This window comes from Notothenia rossii (assembly GCF_949606895.1).
Source record: "Notothenia rossii genome assembly, chromosome: 1".
Lineage (NCBI taxonomy): Eukaryota > Metazoa > Chordata > Actinopteri > Perciformes > Nototheniidae > Notothenia > Notothenia rossii.
This window is the reverse complement of record NC_136912.1, coordinates 40157431-40177088: the sequence shown is the minus strand read 5'-3', so window position 1 is coordinate 40177088 and position 19658 is coordinate 40157431. Positions and strand designations below refer to the sequence as shown.

Below are 19658 nucleotides of genomic sequence, written 5' to 3'. Positions count from 1 at the left end.
GTGTCTATATACGCCGGGATCCGGAGTCATGGATGATCCTGCGGTCCTGTGTCATGGATTGCGAGTCCTGGATCTTGAGTCGTGGCTGTGGTCCTGGATCATAAGTCCTGGATGGATATCCTCGTGGATTCATCTTCTTATTATACACACATGCATTTCCAAACATTTGGACTACCTATGTTGCAAATGTATTATCTTTTCAATTTATACACGGCATCTATTGCACGTCTGTCCGTCCTGGGAGAGGGATCCCTCCTCTGTTGCTCTCCCTGAGGTTTCTCCCATTTTCCCCTTTAAACTGTGGGGTTTTCTCTGGAAGTTTTTCCTTGTACGATGTGAGGGTCTAAGGACAGAGGGTGTCGTATTGTCATACTGATATTCTGTACAAACTGTGAAGTCCACTGAGACAAATGTAACATTTGTGATATTGGGCTATATAAATAAACATTGATTGATTGACATTACATCATGACAAATCAGTTAAAAGCAATGGAATCATGATCTACACCAGGGGTACTCAAATACAAATCTTAAAGGTCCAACATTTTGTTTTCAATAAGACAAAGGTCCGTTTATTACGGTCTTTCAAACTTTTAAACAATTACAACAAGATTCTTAACACGAGGTTGCAAAAACAAAAATAATCTGTATGCAGCAGTTTTCATTGTTATTGTGTCTGTGCTTGATCCCTCAGAGTCGCAGTTTAAGAGCTGCAGTTATGAATAAAGGCAGCTGCACCCTCTTTCATTCAGCATTCCCATTATTGCTTTATAAATGTCTAACCCCCTTCTGTGTCCACTGAGGTTCATCAGGCCCAACACATCCTCAACAAACTCCCCCTTTGCCTCATCATAAAAACTCACAACTGAGCAATGTCAGTGGTGTCAGTGGACTCATCCACAGCTAAGGAAATGCACTGTGCTTTTCTTATTCCATCACAAAGTTGATGAATCAAATCACCAGCCAGTGTTTATGTTCTTCTGGTTGCTGTGGAATCTGAGAGGGGGATTTGCTTGACCTGTTATTTCCTCTTTTAGTTTGCCTTCAAACATGGCCTCCATCACTTCAGTCATGCATTCTTTTATACTTCAGTTATGATCCAGTGGAGAGTCAATACCTGCTGGCCTAGTTCAATCAAAGTGGTTACTTTTTTTTGGCTGGGCAGTTTTGCACACCGTCTTATTTAACTTTCTCAGGACTTAAAACTTGTTTGGGGGGCAGACCCCCACAAAGAAAAACATATATTTACACACGTAAGGTCATCATCTTAACAGTTTTGTTTGCTCATCCGCGAGCAGAGCATCAAGTTGACATGTCTATTACAGCTGAATGCGGCGATTACCATCTTGTTCAGCAAAACGCCTCACAAACTGATTAAGATCAACAGCTTTAGTGCGTTTTGATTCAATGCTGAGTACAGCCAACCTGACAGTCTCTTCTCTGTCATTGTAGACCGCACCTCATTCCTTCATTACTTTGGTCCGAATGCTTCTCGTTTTGCGCCGTACCGTTCAAATGAAATCGCCGCCAATCATATTTCCACGCTCGCGCCAGGGCCGGGGGAGGGGTTACAAGACGTACGTCTAGTGCTGCATTCACTTGCACTCGGACATTAGAGACTTTCTCTCATAAATGTCCGATGAGCCACAACTTTTCTTTCAAAACAAAGCTGCCAACTGGGGTGGCAGCTGGGGTGGCAAGGCCTATTTTGAGGGTAGCAGTTGCCCCCCCATGCCACCCCAGTAGGTGAAACTAGGCTACTAGCTACAGTACAGATGCAACTAGATGAGCTGTTAATTCTCGCTCTGACTTTTTTTTTTTAAACACACTCATTTTTCACACCCGCATTCCGCGAAGACCCGCCCTACCGTTCCTCTGATTCGCAGACTGTTGGTGGGGGGGAAAAACGCTGACGCTGAATGTGATTGGACCAATGCGTTGACAGACACACACAGACAGTGGAACAGTCGGACATGCAGAGCGCTGTTTGTTGTTGGACATAGCGGAACACTTTTGACTCGTTGCGTTGTGGCGATGTCTCGCAGATAACACATATGAAAAGTATAATTTGCTCAGAGTCCAGAGACAGTTGTGGTTCGGTCCGGATCCGGACCGGAGTCCGGACTTTGAGGATGCCTGATCTACACCATTTGTTCTAATTATCTGATTTTGGAGTAGATGGTAAGGAGAAGTAGCTGAATTTGAAGAAAGTCAGGGTCGGATATACATGGCTATTTTTGTGATATACCTATAAGGTAAAATGACGAATAAAAACTTGCATTTTTCAGTGATCTCTGCATTTTGTCGACAAATGCAGCCACCGCGCTGTCTTCTGCTACAAAGAGCCCATTAAAAAAGGCGCTGCCATCAGAACTGAGGAAAAAAAGATTAGCAAATATATCCATGAAATATAAACAGTAATCAAAAAAGTTAAATAACAACATTGTAAAAACAGCACCTTCCACTTCGCCGAAAGCGATACAGCTTCCTGTTTCCATCGGCAGAAACAGCCAACATCTCCGGCGTGCAGGCAGGGCAGATGAAAGGAGCACCACAGCAGAGCTGGTCTTCCTCATACGAGGCATAGGAGAACTCCAGAAAGCTGCGCTGCAGTGCATCTCCGTTGACAGGTCCAGACTGGAAGATAATTACATATATTGCTGTGATTTTGTCTATTTACGGAAATGTTATAATGTATAATATGGTAAAGAATATTTACACTTACTCTTCCTCCACACTTTGTGCGATGCTCCACCAGCTTTGCAAAGGCCTGTCTGGAGAATCCCGGAGAGATGACCTTGAGCTCTTCAAAGGAGCTCATGAGGTCCAAGGTGTAAAGTGTGGAAATACTGACCGAAGCTGGCCAGTATCCACTCTTAAGGAGGACTTTTAAGTCGGGGGTCCACTGCTGCTGGCAAGTTTGACAGACATATAGTGGCAGATGCAAATCATAACGCCCTTGGAACAAGTAAATAAACATAATTAAGACACATTTTACAACAGTTCCATCTACAAATAGTCAAAGATGAACAGATATTACATGAAGGTTTTACTCCAAGTGGAAGCACAATGCCTCAGCCCACAACAGTAAACATATAACAACAATTCAATAGAAATCCAAATATTTATATATATATATATATATTTATATAAATATATATATATATATATATATTTGTTTACCATTGATGGTAATTAAAATCACTGGTTTGCCTGGTACCACAGTGAAGTTTGTGCCTTTACAGGAGCAGTTGGGTGCCTTTACAGTTGGCAATATGCAAGCTGTCAAAAAAAAAAGAAAACCACCATTAGATGCTGGCCGAAGAGACATGTGAACATCAAAATGCAAGTTTGAGAGAGCATACCTTGGTCATGGGTGTCATATCCACCTTCCACTCTAACAACACACGTTGTTGGACTAATTGGTTTAAAAAAAACATTCATTAAACTGTCCCTGTTGTGGAGTGGCTGGTTATTGTGATGAAGTACATCACAGTCTCCACAGAATCAATCAATCAATCAATGTTTATTTATATAGCCCAATATCACAAATGTTACATTTGTCTCAGTGGACTTCACAGTTTGTACAGAATATCAGTATGACAATACGACACCCTCTGTCCTTAGACCCTCACATCGTACAAGGAAAAGCTTCCAGAGAAAACCCACAGTTTAAAGGGAAAAATTGGAGAAACCTCAGGGAGAGCAACAGAGGAGGGATCCCTCTCCCAGGACGGACAGACGTGCAATAGATGCCGTGTATAAATTGAAAAGATAATACATTTGCAACATAGGTAGTCCAAATGTTTGGAAATGCATGTGTGTATAATAGGAAGATGAATCCACGAGTATATCCATCCAGGACTTATGATCCAGGACCACAGCCACGACTCAAGATCCAGGACTCGCGATCCATGACACAGGACCGCATGATCATCCATGACTCCGGATCCCGGCGTATATAGACACCAAAAAGAAAGACATTTGGGGAAGCTGGGTTAATCGGAACATGAGAGTACACAGGTATAGACAGAGAGAAGGAAGAAGTAAGATGTCCCCCGACAAACTGACGGCCCGTCTACACTACAGGCATGAAAAAATCTTGGAGCTGGGCGTGTCTGAAGCTTGGCGATTTTTTGCGAGCAACCAATCACATGAATCTCCCGCCCCCGACATACAAAGCAATAGCAATGTTAAAACGAAGTAAACTGGATATAAACTCTCCAAACAGGCGAAAAAACGATCAGTTTCACCCACTGTCTCTGCCACCTCCCTCCATGCCTGGTTCCTCCGGTTTGTATCCCGGTAAATAGTTCCGGTCGTAAAGAACCGGGTGATTTGCTACCGTAATATCTCGTTTGGAATATGAGGAAATGAACTGCGGTCTGGCTCTCCCAGCTTGCACGCGGTTTGATTGGCTGCGCTTGCACTGGCGGGATTTGCATAAACGGGATTTCATTGGCTGATGCCAAGCATCGAGCCTCAAAAGTTGAACATTGTTCAACTTTTGATGCCGATAGATGCTCGTGATGCTTGCAAAGCCATGCCATGCTCCCCACAATGCAGTTCGGCGAAGATTAAAAATCTTCTACGTCACCCCATTCAAGTGAATGGGCGAAGCGTTGAAAGCATTTTTTGATGCCTGTAGTGTAGACGTACCGTAAGCCTATATCAGCAAAACTAGGGGCTGAATCTAATCAGCCCTAACTATAAGCTTTATCAAAAAGGAAGGTCTTAAGCGCACTCTTAAAAACGGATAGGGTGTCTGCCGTCCGAACACAAACTGGAAGCTGATTCCACAAAAGTGGAGCTTGATAAGAAAAGGCTCTGGCTCCCATTGTACTTTTAGAGACTCTAGGAACAACCAACAACCCTGCATTCTTGGAACGCAATGCCCTAGTTGGACAGTAGGGTATAATGAGTTCTTTAAGGTAAGATGGCGCCTGCCGGGCTTTGTAGGCGAGAAGAAGAATTTTAAATTCTATCCTGTGTTCTATAGAACAGAACCACTCCTCCGGGAGACACTCTCTACACCTTGGGAGGAAATACAAAATTATTCTAATATCCTAGAATTACTTTCATTTTCATGTGGGTTTTCTCTAGGTATCCAGTTTTCTAACATCCCAAAAGTCATGCATGTTAGCTGAAATAGCAGGGCACTGAGCATTAATACTAAAAAATTACAATTAGGTAAAGTAATTTAAATAAAGGTAAATGTTATCTCACCTAATAACAGCCGGCTCGTGGCAGAGGCCACACAGGGGATGACCAACAGCCTCTTTTTCTAGAAGGCATTGTAGGTGGTGTGCTCTCGCTTCTTTCCAGCGCTCTGAGGCTTTCTGCTGCCGAAAAGACCAGGATGAGGCAGAGCTTTTTTGAGGCTCAGGAGGAGGACATGAGGAAAGAATGTCAGAGAGTCTCTCCATATTCTTTTCTGTGAACAGAATGGGAAACTTTAACTGTAAATGACTATATTTAAGATGAACACTAAAAATCAAGGATCATTTCTTTGCTCAGTATGGAACTGGCCAATATCTTTACTGAAATACATTCCTCGTTCGAGTCCTGAACTGTCAGTTGTGTATAAGGTTATTTTCTCTCACCAACACAATTTATTTAAAAATTGATTTTAGTTTTAAACTTAAAGCCATTTTTGTGATTTACCAAATACGTGTTGTGCTGAAGGTTCAGTACGCAGAACCTCCACACTGGAAGACTGGAAGCCCTCAGTCGGGGGGGATGTGACTGTAAAACATCACACAGAGGGTTAACAACAGATAACTGATGATTTGTATTATCTACCTATTGTTTAAAAGCTTGTGAAATTAAATAAAGCATAGTTCTTATGACACCACAGTGGGAATGTCTCCGACTGTAGTGTCACTATGCGTTTATATATTGGAATTATTGTAGACCCTCAACAAGCAATTACTGTGTTTTAATTCGATTTTCCAACAATTTACTTAGTAAATTCATAAAAATGTAAAATAATTGGGATTTCAACATGTAGCTGAGCCTTGGCGTCGCCCTCCACGCCTCCCTCTCGGCTTGCCACGTCCTACACAGCCCCTTTTAGGGGACTGTAAAGTGTCTCCTACAGAGCGTGCCCGTTTCCTCTCCTCAGCTGCTTTCTGTGACCAAGTAACAACTCATGTAAGGTTGATGTTGCTGATAAACTGATACCATATGACAGTGGACAAATAAAAGTTAATTCATTCACTTGAAGAACATTTTTGCTTCAAGTTTTTCCTACCATATACAACTAATGAAGTAAAACAAGTTGAACAAGCTTTATTTAGTACGCCTCTGCCCCCCATGTTGTAATGATGAACCGTTTTGCAAAGGCCCTATACATTGATCCAAAATCCAGTTACTCTTGGCCTGTTCAGCATTTTTTGGATAACAGATAGTGCCAAATTCAAGTGGGAAATGAATGAGGTCATATGGGTTAAAACACCAACCTTAGCTTCAGCTAGCATGTGTTCATGCTTCAGCTCAAGAGCCATGCGTTTCCCTTCTTTGGATGTGGGATTATTGGGGTCTGGGTTGTGTTTTGTTGCCATTGCAACACAGCCAGCCAGCCAGCCAGACAGACACAACAGATATGCAACAGCTGCTGTATGAGACAAACAGAGATAAAGAGACAGACTGTAAGATTGAGATGGATAGATGAAGAAATAGATAATGAATGATAGAAAAAGATAGAGACAATAACTATAAGAAAGGTAGGTAGATAGACAGAGAGATAGGTTGAGTTTGGCTCTTAAAAGTGCCGTTGGTTTTATGATGGTGTAGATCAGTGTATGGGTTTGTGGTGTGGGTACGGGAGCTGCAGGAGAGAACAGAAAAAGTGAATTATGTAGTGAAACTAGCTTTTTTAAATGCACATTGTGACGGTTTAACTACTTTAGACTACTTTTCGATCAGCTTTGCGCAGCGTCTCCGCTGCAGCCTGTGCATCTCAACCCTCCCCCCGCAGCAACTATATATCCACCAGTTAAAGGAAATACAAAGTTATATTAGCTGTACAATTTACCACATATGGTGCTCTTAGTTTCCATACCTCCTGTGTTTTACGAGCGACTTATCAAGTCTTGGCAAACAGCATAAAACACGATTAAACGTGATAGTATATAAAACCATGCTCGTATCTAACCTATAGAAATTCAAAACGGCGTCAGTTTAGACTTAATTCTGTCCTCCTGCTTACCGCATCACATATGAGAAAACATTTCATAACATTAACACAACATATTCGAGGTGGTTTTAAATAACATATCCATATTTATTTATTTCTCCAAGTTATGTTTTTCCGTGCACTGAGGAGTCTTAAACAGGCGTTTGTTTAATCATTTTAAGATTGGCTTTAATCAATTTGTGAAAATGAATTCTTCATATATGATAAATGAGAGTTAACATTTTATTTATGGTATTATTTCCACATATTTCTCTCCATTCTTCCTTCTGCCAACGGTGTCGCAGATTCTCGTCTCTCCCGTTTTTGTGCTTAGTGCGTAAGCATGGGTTTGCGTGGAGGACCGCACATGTTCCCGTCAAGTTAGTATTTTATAAATCGCAAACATTGCGTAGAAACTGGCGTACGCCATTTTGAGCGTATATCCCTTTACAAATGAGGCCCCTGGTCCCAGGTTACGCTGTAGGAAGTGTAGATACAACGCTACATTTCCCGCCCCGCCGCAGTCATACAGTAGGCTACGGAGAGCGGCGAGAAACATTTCATCAGGCATCGAAAAGCGGAACCGAAATTCACATTTCTAAATGATGCCGTTGGAATCGAAATGTTGGAACCGGTTCCGAACCGGAACCGGTTCTTGTTACCCAACTCTAGATATGAGTGTTTTATTTTTAAGTCATTTACAAAAAATTGTTTTCCACTTGGTCATTATGGGGTATTGTGTCTCGAATGTTGAGGGAAAAAAAGAATCTATTCCATATTGAAATAAGGCTGTAACATAACAAAATGTGGAAAAAGTGGTATGGGGTATGAATACTTTCCGGATGCACTGTATATATATATATATATTTATATATATATATTAGGGGTGTAGCGGTATACGTATGGGTACCGAAAATATTCGGTATGGGCCCTTCGGTTCGGTACATGTGTGTACAGAAGTGTACCGAACTAATATAACGTTAAACGTAAAAAATCGAGAACGTGAAACACTTTTTGGAAGTAATCTCAGGTGCTGCGTCGCAGCGTTCGAGTAGCATGTTCCTGCAGCCCATGCTCCGGGGCTGCAGGAACGCAGCGTTCAGTGTAATTTCAACGCGTCATAGAACATTTTGGTTTCGCAGTTACGTACAAGGATGACGGACAACAACAGGCGGACCGAACCAAAGCTGTTTGTCGGCATTGTTCAACTAAAATTGGTTACGCGGCTGGCAATACATCAAACTTGCACACTCATTTGAAAAGGCATCACCCGAACGTGAATATCACCAGTACCAAAATAAAAAAGACTGAAGTGCAAACCCAACTCCCACTAGCATTTAAGCCTCCACAACTCCCAAACGTTCAGACTGAGCCAAAGCTATTACAAACGCCAAATATCCTTATGTTGCCATGTTAGCAAAGCGCTACCTGGCTGTATCTGCTACCTCTGTCCCTAGCGAGAGGGTGTTCTCCACAGCAGGAGACATTGTTAGTGCCAGCAGATCTGTCCTTTCGGCAAACAAGTTAACTTTTCTTTAAAAAAAACATGAACATACAATGACAAGCAAGTCATAATGTCAAACTAGTACAGTACAGTTCAAGTACAGATTATTTCAGTCAATCGAAATGCTGCACCTTAATGTTTTGTTTTATTATATTTTGCATTTGAGTGAATATTCACAGTTTAATAATAATTAAAAACCCAAAACAAATATGTTATGTTTTGTGAGTACTAGTAGGCCTACAGTAACGTTCAAATAGATTATTTCAGTTCATCGAAATGCAGCACCTTAATGTTTATTTGATTATATTTTGTATTTATTTGAGTGAATACATTATTCACAGTTTAATAATAATTAAAACAAAACCACAAATATTTCATGTTTTGTGATCATTTTCACTGCTGTACCGAAAACGTACCGAACCGTGACCTAAAAACCGAGTTACGTACAGAACCGAAATATTTGTGAACCGTTACACCCCTAATATATATATATATACTTATATATTTACACAATGTTTTGGTCCTGACCAGTCTTGAGGAGAAACATGAAGAAAAAAATATCTGATTACTGTTACATGTCTAAAAAATGGAGATTACTAGCAGGATTACAATGTTAATATATTGTGTTTGTTGAAAGAGGATCAGATTGTATTTCTTCTTTGAAAGCTGTACTGGTCTGTAGGCTGATACTTTAAGTGTTAAAATATACGCCTACTGCCTGAATTAGTTTATGGATTTTACATTCTTTGGTTAATTTGTACTTTTTTTAATTCAGTATCTGAACCTTCATAAGTGTGTGTGATCAGGTAACTATTAAATGTAACAGAATACATTTTAAAGAAACACTCTCAACCCTGGTCCTAACTAACTTTGAATCTGGACAGTACCTTTTACTTCCAGTTTTATAATGCAGACACCAATAGTCCACACAGTCACAAAAAACTTAAATTGAAATTAGCATACGGATTGTATACCTCTATATGAAGGTAAAATAACAACTCCATTTCAGTTTGATAAAGTAAAGAAATAATGGTCAGTAGAAGGTTTAAAGGGGACCTACTGTATCATGCAAAATGCACTTCTTTATGTCTTTTATACATACATATGCGTCCCCGGTGTGTCAGTGTGTTGGTGCTCACTATCAGAAAATTTATATCAGAAACAATGTCCGACTGTTTTGGACGTGATATGGTCTTGGTCAGGGGCGGTGGGTACTGTAGGCTAGGGAAGGCTAAGCCTTCCCAAATATTTTTGTCACTGCATCCTGGTAAAATAAAAATATAATGTATAATGTTTGTGTCTTTGACATTAGCGCTGCTATGCAGCCACCTGTGCCCTGTTCACTACGAAGCCAGTTCAACAGACCCTGGATATGTTTGAGTTACAGATGTATCGATTCATTTCAGACAGTTTGAAACGCGAGGGCCGTGATTGGTACGTGATCTGCCCTCGCTCAAGGGAAAACCTCCAGCTTGACTTGAGACCGCCCCCGTGATAGATAAATGAAATTATAATGAAGCCAGCTGCAATGGATCATTGATCCACCAGGGGGTGAAGTGGGGTTCCACACTGGAGCTCATGTGAAATAAAGTCAGATACAGTACGCTGGATGTACAGCGGAACTTTGTTAAGATCCATATGTCACGGATATCATACTCTGTGCTAAATAAGAGACGTGTAATCATTTACAAAACATCACAATGTTGTTATTTAACAAAATAATGTTGTTTAGTCGAAAAAAACGAACAGGAGGAAATGCAGCCCGGCTCTCGATTTTTAATCCTAATTTAATCATCATCTTCACCACAATCATTTATGTTTATGTTCGCCGAATTGACATGAAATCACTGACACATATGAATATACTGTATTCAACTTTATTAAAACGTTATTAACGTGCCTAAACTCAGTAATTCACTAAAAATATTTATATTTTAATGGAACATCTTCGGCAGATCAGGATCCCAAAGTGTAGCGGAGGGATCCTTATCTGCATGACGGGTGCTATTTTCCCCATAAGGAACATGTCGCTGCAAATTATCCCGCTTATCACATGGCCACATTCTCAACAAAGTAACGACATGACTCCCAGTATTAATTTAAATGCTTTTATGGATTTAGAAAATGTTTTTATTGATCTAAAAAACTTGTTGTATGTATTGATTTAAATTGACATGCATCTGCTAAGAAAAATAGTCCGTTGTTACCGTTTTTTAAACAGTCTGAATGAAACGGCAGCTCTCAGCTGTGTATTTACACAACTAATGGCCCATCAACCACAGCTTTCTCCCCCCCCTCCCCCCCTGATCTTTCTTCTCCAGCAGCTAAATTAGCTGTAGGTTACTCTGAGTGACAAGCTTACAGTTAGACACAACACTGTCATTGCAAGTGACCCTCAGTTAGTTGACTTTTATGTTCAACTGCTAAATTCGTTACTGATAAAAAATTGCTTCTACTGTACCTAATTACCTTAACACTAGAACCGCCAGAGGTTTTTGTATAGGCCTACCTAAACCCGTCAAATCCCGCTATTAGAATGCAATTTTTAACAACATAGGGTGCTACATAACACACTTTCAGAAAAAAGTCACGGACTGGGAGACTTTAATATTTTATTGAAAAAAAGTTACATTGCACACACACAACACACTTCACACAAATTGACCCGATTGGCGGTTCTAGTGTTAAATAAACTCACTAATTAATGAAACCAGTTCAATACGCATTATTCTTATCATTCTTTATGAGCGCAGAAATAGTCTTGAAATCAGATCTGTTTTTTAAATGAAATCTGACGGCAGGCAGTTAGCTCTGATCACCTATGATAAATGCGCCGCACCTAATCGCTGGCCATTCAGCCACAGACACTGTTCGAAATGGGGGGGAGCAAGGGGGAGCTTGGCTCCCCCGAAGAGGGAGGGAGCTCCCTTGATGGCTGACTTTGAGATAAATAGGGGGAGCCCAAAACAATCGTGCATATTTGTGTCACACAGATTAGAAATGTTGAGTTTCTATAAATAACAGTTCTTGAAATAAATAATAGTTCTTGTTCATTACAGTTTCTGAATATTTGTTTTATATTTGTGAATATGTCTGGGTGTTGCCATCTGTACGTGGCGGCGCTGCATTCTTACTTACGTTGCTATGGTTACGGCGGTGATGCCGGCGCGGTATTTGAAATGTTCATATTGATATTTTGTTAACTCTGGCTTTGTAATAAAAAATATGGCAAAACGAAAACAGCCAAGCGTCACAGCTTTTGGATTCACAAGCAAAGAAGCGAAGGAGTCTAAAAATGATAACGTGAACGGAAAACAACTTTTAGTTGGCCGGCTGTAAGCGGCGTTAGGGTCGAGCTTGACAGCTCCACACCGAGGGAGAGGCCTGCCGATGCGGAGCCTGAAGACGCTTCAACAACAGCTACAGCCGCCGGCGTAGTGACACCGTCTATAGTAGTAGCAGAGTGATTTTATAGCAATTGATGCGAGTTGAGTAAAGTTAGAACGATATTGGCAGATTCGGATTTCACGGATCAATAACTGATGAACAAAACGTTATTCAGACACAAATGACGTCTCCTAAGTACCGTGTTAAGGTTGACAACTACAATCACATGTTGATAAAAAAAAGGCAATACGCGCCGTCCTCCGAGCTGGACACATTAAATTGGTCTCTTTCCGCAGCCGGAGAAGAAACGAGTGCTCAGGGACCGTCTGCAAAGTGCAACACCGAAAAAAGAGAATACAATAATATTCAATCACTTCACTATTATAAAGTATTACGACCAAACTCACTACACACATCAATCTCCTGATGCTCATACTACAGCAGAGAGTTTGGAAGAATGTGCTTTTGAGTAATGTTGGGGAATATTTATAGTGTAACATCTTCAATAAATATGGCATCATCTTCAATCACTTCACTATTATACAGTATATTTCTACCAAACTCACTACACACATCAATAGTCTCCTGTTGGTTAGACTACAGCAGAGAGCTTGAAAGAATGTGCTTTTGAATAATTTTGGGGAAGATTTATAATGTAAAATCTTCAATAAATATGGCATCATCTTCAATAACGTTACTATTATACAGTATATTTCTACCTAACTCACTACACACATCAATAGTGTTCTGGTGGTCAGACTACAGCAGAGAGTTTGGAAGAATATGGTTTGGTTTTGATTTCTTATATTGACAAATCCAATGGCTCCATCATATAGATCAAATGTGACCTGAAAAACCTAGGGAATATGTAAACATAAGTGTTATTTTCTATAATATACAGGTGCAAAACAATAATTTCCTTTACAGAGTAGGCTATTCATTTTTTATTTTTCTCAACAGGTTAAAAACAACACAAATGTCTCCAAAAACGGCATGATTATAATAACGCTGGAAGTTGCCTGTAGACACAGTTCAGTCTGCGCCAGTCAACAGAGCGTGGGTGTGATATATTTAGTAGCAGGATGTGCACTGAATAATAGGGCTCCCCCGAAAGCAAATGGGTAATTCCAACACTGGCCACAGAGCTCCCTCTATACAAATCAAACTGTAGACGGTGTGAAAGCACCTATTGTTTTAAATAATGGTCGGAATGTGACCTGTGAGCCTTCTGAATTAACGTGGGACAGCACATTCTAAACTAAAATGTTCAATCAATAAAGTAACATCTTATCTTATCTTAATAATATCTTCATATTAATAATAATAATAATAAATCATACAGTATGTGTCTGAAAGGGAGCAGGAGGAAGCAAACACAAAAATATACAAAAAATATACTGCATATTAAAGCAAACGATTGTAAAGGTAAAAGTATGAGCATAACAAATAAAGAAGTGTAATGTAAACATTTACATTATTATTATGATTATTTAATATATAAAGACTATATATTATTGAATTACAAGATTAGATATACTTTAGTTGATCTAAAATATCGATGTGTTCAAATGCTCTTCAAAACACAACTGAAAGTCCATGAAACTTGTCTTTCTGTATTTGTGAATGAAGCGCCATCTCCTGGTTAAAACCTGAAATTGAAAATCTGGCAACGCCCTCTTGGAAAACAGTGGGAGGGCTTAACATTCCTCTATACTGGTGTTAGGCAGGTCGTAGGCCGGAAGCTGTAAGCTGGAGTCTGAAATGAAGTGCTACATCTGTATCTTAACTAACCCTAACAAACGAGATCTCGCTAAGCGGTCCTACGACGCTGGTTATCAACTCGGTAAATCAAGCCAGGTTTTCTCTATCTGGCTGAGAGCACGTTCACATGAAAGGGCGGGGTTAGCTAAATTTTACCAATCACAAACAGGGACAAGTGTACTGACAGCACAGCGTCATACTTCATTAATGAAAGTAAACTAATATTAGACAAATATGAACTTTAAACATCCATCACTTAAACATATAATCCAGGATACAAGCAGCATAGTTGCACCTGCAAGGTGAATATAGAACAACTGGTTAAACAATAACTACAGAGTGTTTGAAAGCGTACAACAGTTTTATGATATCACTGCCCCATCCAAGACACGAGTGGATCTGACTTTAATCACATTTGTGTTGAGTGTTTCGTCAACTTAATGTGTTGCTTAAAATAATACTCATGCATACAGTATGTGACAATGTAAGTGTTGCACGGCCAGATACGGCTCGAGAAGCTGACTCAGATAAGGAAATATATGATATATTATGATATTATATCGATGTACTGATTGATGATGTGATATGAATGATAAATGCAACACGTCGGCGTCTTCCCTGCATACGGCAGTTTAAACTGTATTTCCTTTATCCTGTAATATGACTTGATAGATTTCAACTCTGCACACTGAGCTCTGATTGGTCAGCAGGCGGCGCTTTCACTGAGTTGATTTATTTTCTATAGACGCCGGAGGCGGGCAGCGTCAGGTAAAAAAAGTTATTTAGCCTTCCCAAACCTGAGCCTCACGCGCCGCCTATGGCCATTAGCAAGCATCGCTAACACTCAGAGCTAACCTGTAATGGAGAGAGTACATGTGTAAAAAAGCAGGAAATAAAAAAAGGAACTCACCTTGTGGTAAACCCGCAACAGAAAAAGCATTTGAGCTCCATCCTGTTTCAGAAGTAATCCTTGATGGGGTTTGGAACATGATATGGCGTTTAATCACGGCAGCATTTAGCGGAGTGTCTCGCACAATTCTGAGCAGGCACAAGCTCCCCTAGTTTTTTCAAGCTAAGGACCCAGAATCAGCACTTCTCTAACAAGGCTTAAATAGAGGGATATGAGAGATGTCTAAAATGCATGATCTGTTTGGTATTTTGAGCAAAACGTATCATAGACATGTTATTTATATATTTTTATATATCTGAGACCCATGATTTATGCCTACAAATAGCATTATAGGAGACCTTTTAAAGTCAACAGACTATGTTTTGTTCCTGATTTAAAATGTTACAAAAACCTCTGATTAGAGTAACACCAACAAGTCAGTTAAGTCTTACAGATCTCCCCTTGGTATGACATCAGAGCACAGAGGTATAACAGCTTTTTGTCACGCAACGGACAAGAGAAGAGCGGGGAATGGACGCAGGCCAGACACGTTCCAGGAAGAAACATCAGCCCGGGTTGTTAGCATAGGCATTTCATGTAACCTTGCAGACACACAGCAGAGGAAAGGCCTGAAGTGAAGTGCACTTCCTTGCCTGTCTTGATGTTGGTGCTGCACATTAATGCATCGCTTGAACATCCTTCCTTTGTACAGTACCTTTTACTTCCTGTTTTATAATGCAGACTGCCAAGCTTAACCTTCAAACAAGAAAGCCGGCCTGAAGTCCCCTTTACAACATGATTGAGGTGCATCTCTTAGTGTCTGTACATAACTTACTCAGATAATGCGGTGAGCTGCAGGTCAGCTGTTATCAGAGGGGACTGTGCATAAAACAGATGCAATTATGTACTGCTCTGTTAAGCCCCAAGGTGGGGTTTTTTTCCAGGACACTGTGTCTCAGGGGATCTTAATATTTAAGAACCTATTAATGTGTTATACCAGATTAACGGAAATAATCTCAGCTAACTGACGATATAAACAATTTTTACCAAAACAAAACACAAGTCTCATAAGAAGCATCTAAATGACCCCTGAGCGAAAAATGCTAACAGACATTGGCACAGAACTCAAGTTAAAAGTACCCTTATTACTTATCGTAGCTGTACAAGATATCCGATTAAAGCTGAGGTTCCACAGATTATTTAGGTATATAGTATCATCACTGAGTGATCCGAACTTGCGACAGGGGAAGCAAAGACAGACATCACAACACGTACCTTTAGCTTCTAGGGAGATCGTCTCACCGTAGCTGTTAATCTGATCAAAAGACGTGTTCAATGGCATTAAAACGAGAAAAAAACGCGGCTGAATCGGTTAATCCATAGGTTGATAAAGTTTCTGGGCTATAATTTGTCTTATTTATAATCCATAATTCAATTTTTATGTAAAAATCGCAGAGCAAAAGTTAGCTGCTAATGGTAGCCACCAGAGTGGCTGCTGCTTCCGGTCTTGGCCATGCGGCAGTATAATACACACACATGACCAAATAAGGACTATGTGGGAGTTCCCCTCGATTCCATTGGCTCTGACGGTTAGAACGAGATGTCACACGTCAAAATCCAGCAGGGGGAGCCAGAGATATGAAAAATCCACCCAAATAGCCCCAGAAGAGGTTTTTTTGTTGCTAAATCTTTCTAAAAATGTCAAATATCACTTGTTTTGCATCAATCTTGATACAGGATACTTATTATATGTTGTACTTTGGATTCCTAAAGCTTTTAGTCTACTAACCCATCATCCAAGGTTAGTTTTCACTATAAGTACAAAATATATTTTGGACGGACACTATAATTTACAGTTTTTTACCATGTTCAATCTGAATTTTCTTTAAAATAAAAAACATCGATATTGAATCTGACTTTTCTACATCCAACTGACAGGTTTATCATTACTTTGAGAAAAAATATGATTAATTTAACCCTTTTAGAAGGGAAGATATGTTCATTTGTTCTGGGAATGTCATTTTCGAGCCTGAAACCTGAAAAGCAGGCTCGGGGTTTAACAGGTTAAGGTTAGAGGTCTTGCTGAACCTTAATAATAAAAATCTTTAACAAATGTAAAATAAAGGTTGTTGATATGATAATATATATGATAATGACAGCACATCCTTTTTACAACATGCATTTTCTCCAAAGATCTTGGAAAAGGGAAGCTAGAAGAGCTGTAACATTGCAGAGCAGACTACTTAAAAAAAAGACCGTGCAGATCAATTACGTTTTTAGGATAACATATCACTAGTACATTTCCAATCTAAGTCCATTTACTGTATGTATAGGGCTTCGGTAGATGGATGGGTCAAACAAACACAGCTCTTTCTCCTGGGAGATCAATGCTTATGTCACTTAAACCAAATGTTCTTTTTTTTTTTCGGGCACAACCTCACTCATCATACATTGTTTTAAATCACACTAACTCTTCGCCATAAATGACACAGCTTTTCCATAGGGTCCAATTACTGTAGGTCTCTGTAGTGTAGGTCTCACTATGTATGCGCTCAACTTTATTACTACGCGGCGGCGGTGTATAGCCGAATCACAGCCCCACCCTTGAGCAACCACACAATTTCACTACATATTTTACTTTTGTAACTCTCGATGTTTGTGACAAATAGAACTCCTCGTGTACTTGTACAGTCAGCCAGCCAGTCATATTTTGGTAGAGGTGGTGACTCGAGTCACATGACTTGACTCGAGTCAGACTAGAGTCCCATATTTTTTGACTTGAGACTTGCTTGACTAACATTGATAAAAGACTTGACTTGACTTTGACTTGGTATTCATGACTTGAGACTTGACTTAAGCTTGAGACAGATGACTTGAAAGGACTTGACTGTTTGAAATTAAATATTTGCGTTTGTATTTTTAGTGAGATATTACGTTTAGTTTTTTTGAAAAACGTGATTATAGCACCATGCGCGCAAACCTGACAACCCACTAGAAGGCAGGAATCTCAGTTGACATGGCAGCGGCTAGCGTTACTCCAAAAAATATTGAAGTTTGGATTCAAGGATTATATATATAGCATAAAGATCAGTGACAGGACCACCACAACATCCCACTTCATTCGTCACTACAAAAAAACCCACAGAGAAAGGTGCGTGAATGTGTTGTGTTAGCTAGAAAGCTAACGTTAAGTTTAAGCTACGTTAGACTTGCTTTCAAATCAATTAAGCAAAGAGAAGACAAAACGGTAAATTAACACTAGAACCGCCAAGGGATTCATTTTTGACTAACCCTGATACTGACGGGCTGTCAGGAGAGAGAGAGAGAGAGAGAGAAAGAGAGAGAGAGAGAGAGAGAGAGAGAGAGAGAGAGAGAGAGAGAGAGAGAGAGAGAGGAAAAGAGATGCCTCGTTTATTTCCACAGTGTTATTATCAGAAGTTACTGTAAACTTTTGAATAATGTAGTTCATCTGCTTTTAGTAATTTGTTTTAATGTTTTAATTATGTTGTTTTTGTTTGTAGAAGTGCATCATTCCTTGATTTATTGTAAAATGAATCTGAACTTTTTTGATCTGTTATGATGATAAACTGAAGCAATTTCTAAATTAACCCAATTAAGTGAGTTTTAAATCGTCCTGCTTAGTTTATAAGGAAATTATGAAGAGGAACAAATTAAATGATTTGAAAATGATATCTCTGTAGGTGCTGATGCTGTTGGCGGTTCTAGTGTTAACAGAAATTTAAATTAAATTTGTGTAATGGCAAATGCCATATATGATTTTCTTACCTGGAATTCTGCCTTTTTGAACAGACTTTTTGAGTCCTAGCTATATTGTCTGCAGTTCTAGGGTTAATATGAATCTAATATGATTGTCATCGGTCTAAATTACATTTCAAATGATTAACTGTGTATGTAATGAAGATCATAGTGTGGGTTGAATCCATTTTCATAACCACTGTCTTTTAATTGATGCAGAAATGCGGAAACTGCGCTTATTCATCAGAATTTCGTATGACTTGACTTGACTTGCTTGACCTAAGCAATTACTTGACTTGACTTGCTTGACTCTCATCACAGTGACTTGGGACTTGCTTGATACTTGTAGGTCAAGACTTGAGACTTGCTCATGACTTGCACATGTAGGACTTACTCCCACCTCTGTATTTTGGCCTTAAGTGGGGTGCTGTTATGAGGTTTTGATTGATTTTACCTAGCATACACTGTCTTGAGATCGTATCCATTGTGTCTTTGTCTTGTGATTTTTTACTGAAACGGCAAAATGCTAGACCTACTTTGGTTGAACTATGTGGCTGCGTCCCTGCTTTTGACAAATAGGTGTGCGATTTGACATGCCAGAATGACTGAAAATTCAGTACAAAATGTTGGTAGGATTGGGTAGGCGTGGTGTTACTTGTTGGTACGTGGGTTGGGGGGGGCCCATGAGTGCTCAGTGCCCAGGGGCCCCTGGAGGTACTAATTCGGCCTTGGACCTATCATGCTATATTTGAATAATATATTGTAGGGCCATACCTATATAAGGTATATTTATAAGTTTCATTTTTCAAAATACCAAACAGATCATGTATTTTAGCCATGCCTCATTTTGCCTCACTCCAGCTCTGTCTTTGCATGAGCTGGAGCTGACCCCCCCCCGCCCCCCCTGTAAAGGAGGGGGCGAGGCACAAGCTTCATGTTACTATGCTGTTGCCATGCTGTTGCTATGCTGTTGCCACGCCACGGCAACCTCTCATTCCCCTGATAGGTGGAGAGTTGACCATACAGGCGGAATGCACCTCTGTGACATCATAGAGGTGCAAATCAGAATCCACATGTATCAAATCCGTTGCAGCCCTGTTTTTCGAGATTTGGGTATGGAGAAAAAGAGAGAGGATTGTATTTTCTGACACTTGGTGAGTTCCCTGGAACACCGGGGACACATA

At 40.0% G+C, this 19658-nt stretch overlaps 1 protein-coding gene across 1 annotated transcript; it reads right to left on the bottom strand.

Moving 5' to 3' along the window:
* Positions 1-2138: 2138 nt before the first annotated feature.
* Positions 2139-16203, bottom strand: LOC307037182 (uncharacterized protein). Its single transcript, XM_079677961.1, has 5 exons — positions 15994-16203; positions 3184-3282; positions 2726-2958; positions 2459-2637; positions 2139-2373 (listed from the first exon to the last, which is right to left on the bottom strand). The coding sequence occupies exons 1-5, from the start codon at positions 16058-16060 to the stop codon at positions 2232-2234; spliced, it is 720 nt and encodes a 239-aa protein (XP_079534087.1). The 5' UTR covers positions 16061-16203; the 3' UTR covers positions 2139-2231.
* Between the last annotated feature and the right edge of the window lie 3455 nt (positions 16204-19658).

Coding starts and splice junctions, on each gene's coding strand:
- LOC307037182 (XM_079677961.1), bottom strand. CDS start 16,060: ATGCCATTGAACACGTCTTTTGATCAGATTAACAGCTACGGTGAGACG. Junction 3,283..15,993: donor GATCTCCCTAGAAGCTAAAG/GTACGTGTTGTG, acceptor TTTTTTTGACAG/CTTGCATATTGCCAACTGTA. Junction 2,959..3,183: donor GATTTTAATTACCATCAATG/GTAAACAAATAT, acceptor ACTTGTTCCAAG/GGCGTTATGATTTGCATCTG.